Source organism: Merops nubicus, unplaced genomic scaffold (genome assembly GCF_000691845.1).
Source record: "Merops nubicus isolate BGI_N331 unplaced genomic scaffold, ASM69184v1 scaffold20537, whole genome shotgun sequence".
Classification (NCBI taxonomy): Eukaryota; Metazoa; Chordata; class Aves; order Coraciiformes; family Meropidae; genus Merops; species Merops nubicus.
The window spans coordinates 1-3,494 of record NW_008622533.1 but is presented as its reverse complement, the minus strand read 5'-3'; the positions used below and the strand labels follow the sequence as shown (position 1 = coordinate 3,494).

The 3,494-nt window shown below is 41.8% G+C and overlaps 1 protein-coding gene across 1 annotated transcript in view; it reads right to left on the bottom strand.

The window, feature by feature from the left end:
• Nucleotides 1–3,082, bottom strand: part of ZNF451 (zinc finger protein 451) — a gene marked incomplete at its 3' end in the record, with an annotated part of 24,058 nt that extends 20,976 nt beyond the window's left edge. The window contains exon 1 of the mRNA XM_008944833.1: nucleotides 3,005–3,082. Within this exon, the coding sequence (XP_008943081.1) occupies nucleotides 3,005–3,082 (78 nt within the window). The remainder of the gene's footprint in view (nucleotides 1–3,004) is intronic.
• Between the last annotated feature and the right edge of the window lie 412 nt (nucleotides 3,083–3,494).

The following is a 3,494-nucleotide window of genomic DNA, read 5'->3' as shown; positions in this document are numbered from 1 at the left end:
AGCAGGAATTTAGCTTTTGCTCTGTTGGCTCACCTCATCACAGGTTAAGAGAAGTATAACCACCCAAAGTTAAGAGAAGTATAACCAGTTGGAAGAAAATGAAGTGATTCAACCAAATGCTAACATCATGCAAAGATAGTCCCAACCCTGCAGATTCCATCACTGTAGGAGGGTTAAGAAGCAGATGATCAGTTAGCTTTGTCCAACTCTCTCTATCTCCCAAAAAGGTGAACACCACCAGCTAAAAAGAATCTCTTCACACACAAGAGCCTGGGATTACAGAAGAAACAACATAGACAACCGAACAGCTGGAAGCTGTGGCCTCTCTAGCTGACCATACTGACATACTTGGCACTCAGAAAGCCACCAATGCTCAGTCAGAGAGATGTGCTCAGTCTTCACGTCTTATAAGCAGATCCTTCATTCTCAAAAACCCCAAACACCACCCCACCATGCTCCACTTCTCAATTACTTCTCTGAACAATCTTTGAAAGCTACTCTTCTGAACAACCAACAGCCACTCTACTGAGCAATATGCCAATGGCTAAATCACAGCTATTTTGGTTACTAAAAGAATTTCTAGGTTTTAATCAATAGAAAATTATCTTCTGAGACTCCATTTTCCAATGTTTTGGTCAAAGCCATTGGCATGAAATCAATGACACTGTAATTTCACTATGCTATGCTAAATACCAGTTTTAACAATTAATGTAATCAACTCTGTTTAATCAGTGACTGTAGAGATGAAGCTTCATACTCACTTCCAATGACAGTTTCTTCCCAAGGAGAAGAATGGGGACAGAACATCTTGTCCTAAGAAATTAAGTCGTTGGGAATAATGGCTTGCACTGCATATTAAAATCTTCCGCTGCTATGTAAAACTTCACCTTTAACGTTTTTAAGTGGACAAAGTATCTTGCAATGCAGAATTAAAAGGTAGGAAATTATGAAAGAGCAGTCGGAAGTTTCCTGAATGAGGTTGAATCTGACTGTCAACACTCAAAAACTCTGGCAGCAGCACAGACTGCTTCTGCTCCATCAGATGAAGATGTTCTGTCATAGTCCTACAGTAAGAATTCAAACACCCTAAGATGAGTGATTGAAATTGCCAGGGAGAAAAAAAACACCCCAAAACCAAAGGAAAAAACCACGCACACGAAAAAAAACATCCACCTGTCCAGAAGAAAAAACCAAACCAAAACCAAACAAACAAAACCCAGGGATTACATGGCCTACAATTATTATTTTTCAAAATAAGTACAGATTGAGATATTCAAGTGACTTCTCCAATTCAATTTATACAGTAGCACCTGGTGGTACTTGGATCATCAGGTGGCATTTATGCTAGCCAAATAGTTTAGAAATGCTTTTGCAATGCCCAACTGCACTTAGAGGAACAAATGGGAGAACCAAGGACACGTTACTGACATCTGGGATGGCCAGGGTCACACAGCTTTCTTTCCCCTTGTATCCATTAATAACAAGAGTAAGCTCCTCACTCAAGACACCAATCCTGCACAAAGAAGCCTAAGCAAGGTTATCTTCCTATATACAGCAGCCCCTCTCCGAAGCCATCATTCCTAGGACCACCAAGGCTCCCTAATACCCAGAGGTGAAACCAAAAAAAGCACCAAGGTATCAGAAGTGTTGATTTTAGTCTCTTTCCTTTCAGCTACTGCTCTTGGTGCTCCCACAGCCCTTCAACCATTACAGACTCAAAGCTGTACTACTGTCCTCATTCTTTGCCCGGTGTTCCAAGAAAAAGAAGCTTACAGAGTCATGCTACACATGAATGCTTATGTGTGTAGAATGAACTCTGAACTCATCCCTCAATTTTGGAGAAATGACTAAAAAAAACATGAAATCTCAGTGATAATCAACTACATATAACTTCTGCAAAAATATGTATGTCCCTCAAACAGGTACCTAAATGCCCCTGCAGAAAAGGTCTGCATGCTGAATATAGGTTGTAATCAAACATCACACAAAATACAGGAGAAAAAAAAAAGAAGTAGTTATTGTACAGCATTAAAAAATCAGAGCCATAGGAAACCAGTCTGTTGGTCCTGGTATCAATTAACCATTTGATCTTATTCTCATGACTCCTTCCTTCAGAAGACTTATCTTTCTATTCTTACATGTGTCATCCAGCACTGATGAACCCCACTCACCTGCTGGGATACTGTCCTGGTTTTGCCTGGGATAGAGTCAGTTTTCCTCCAAGTACAGTGGTATGCTTAGCATTTAGTGTGAGAAAATCACTGATAAGACACTGATGTGTCAGTTGTTGCTAAGTAATGCTTATCCTAAGTTAAGGATTTTTCAGTTTCCCATGCTCTGCCAGCACACAGGAGCACAAGAAGCTGGGAGGGAGGATGGCCAGGACAGCTGACCTGAACTAGCCAAGGGGATATGCCATAACACTAGGCACCACGCTCAGTATATAAACTGTGAGGGACTGGCCAAATGGGTGGATCGCTGCTCAGGCATCAGTCAGTGGCTGGTGAGCAACTGCACTGTGCATCGCTTGTCTTTTCTTGGGTTTTATTTCTTGCTCTTTTTGTTACATTCCTTTTCATTACTATCATCACATTTTATTATTACTATTTAGCTTAGTTATTAAACTGTTCTTATGAGCTCTACTTTCTTCTCAGTTCCCTTCCCTATCCCACTGGGAGCAGAGAGGAGTGAGCCAGCAGTTCTGTGGTGTTTAGTCGCTGTCTGGGGTTAAACCACGACAGAGACTTAGATCTGTATTCTCTCTGTATGACCAACTACCACCATCTTATACCCTTCCAAAGAAAGGGCACAAACCTTGGAGATAAACCCGTTACCTAGCACAAAGATTCACAAATTTTCTTTATATCCAGAAGTAACGCTTTTTCCATTGAAATGTAACAAAGATCATCAAAACACTACTCAAAGTCCCCACCTTATTTTAGTGGGCTATCAAGAGCAAATTTACTACTACAAACACTGTGTTTCCAGTACAAGAGCTACTTACTCCAATGAATTCAATCTCGTCTTCACTTTCACTTGGTGATTTACTCTTGTCAATACTGTCAGTGCTAGAAGACTCCATTATCTAAACAGAAACAAACCAAAGCATACCTCAACATTTTATTTTGTAAGTTTTCTTGTAACTATACAACATTTTCCAATAAACACCTACTCTGGCTTTGCAGCATACCTGCACTCACCGAGCCTTTTCACATCACTCACTAACGATTATCGGTAACACCAGAGGAAGCAATCATAATGTTGACTCGATCACGCTACTCTCTTTTCCCAAAGAGGCAAAACGTGTCCTGGCCTAAAAAGCACCCCCATAGTGATGCTCCCGAGCAGCCGGATCTGTGGTGTGCTCCGTCCCAGAGCCTCGCAGCGGGCTGAGAGCAGCTGACCGCAAGGAACGGCTCGGTTCAGGCGAAACGAGCAGACCCCGGTACTTCGGTTGCCCCTGGCCACCTTAGGGCCACAGCACAGCCAGCAGG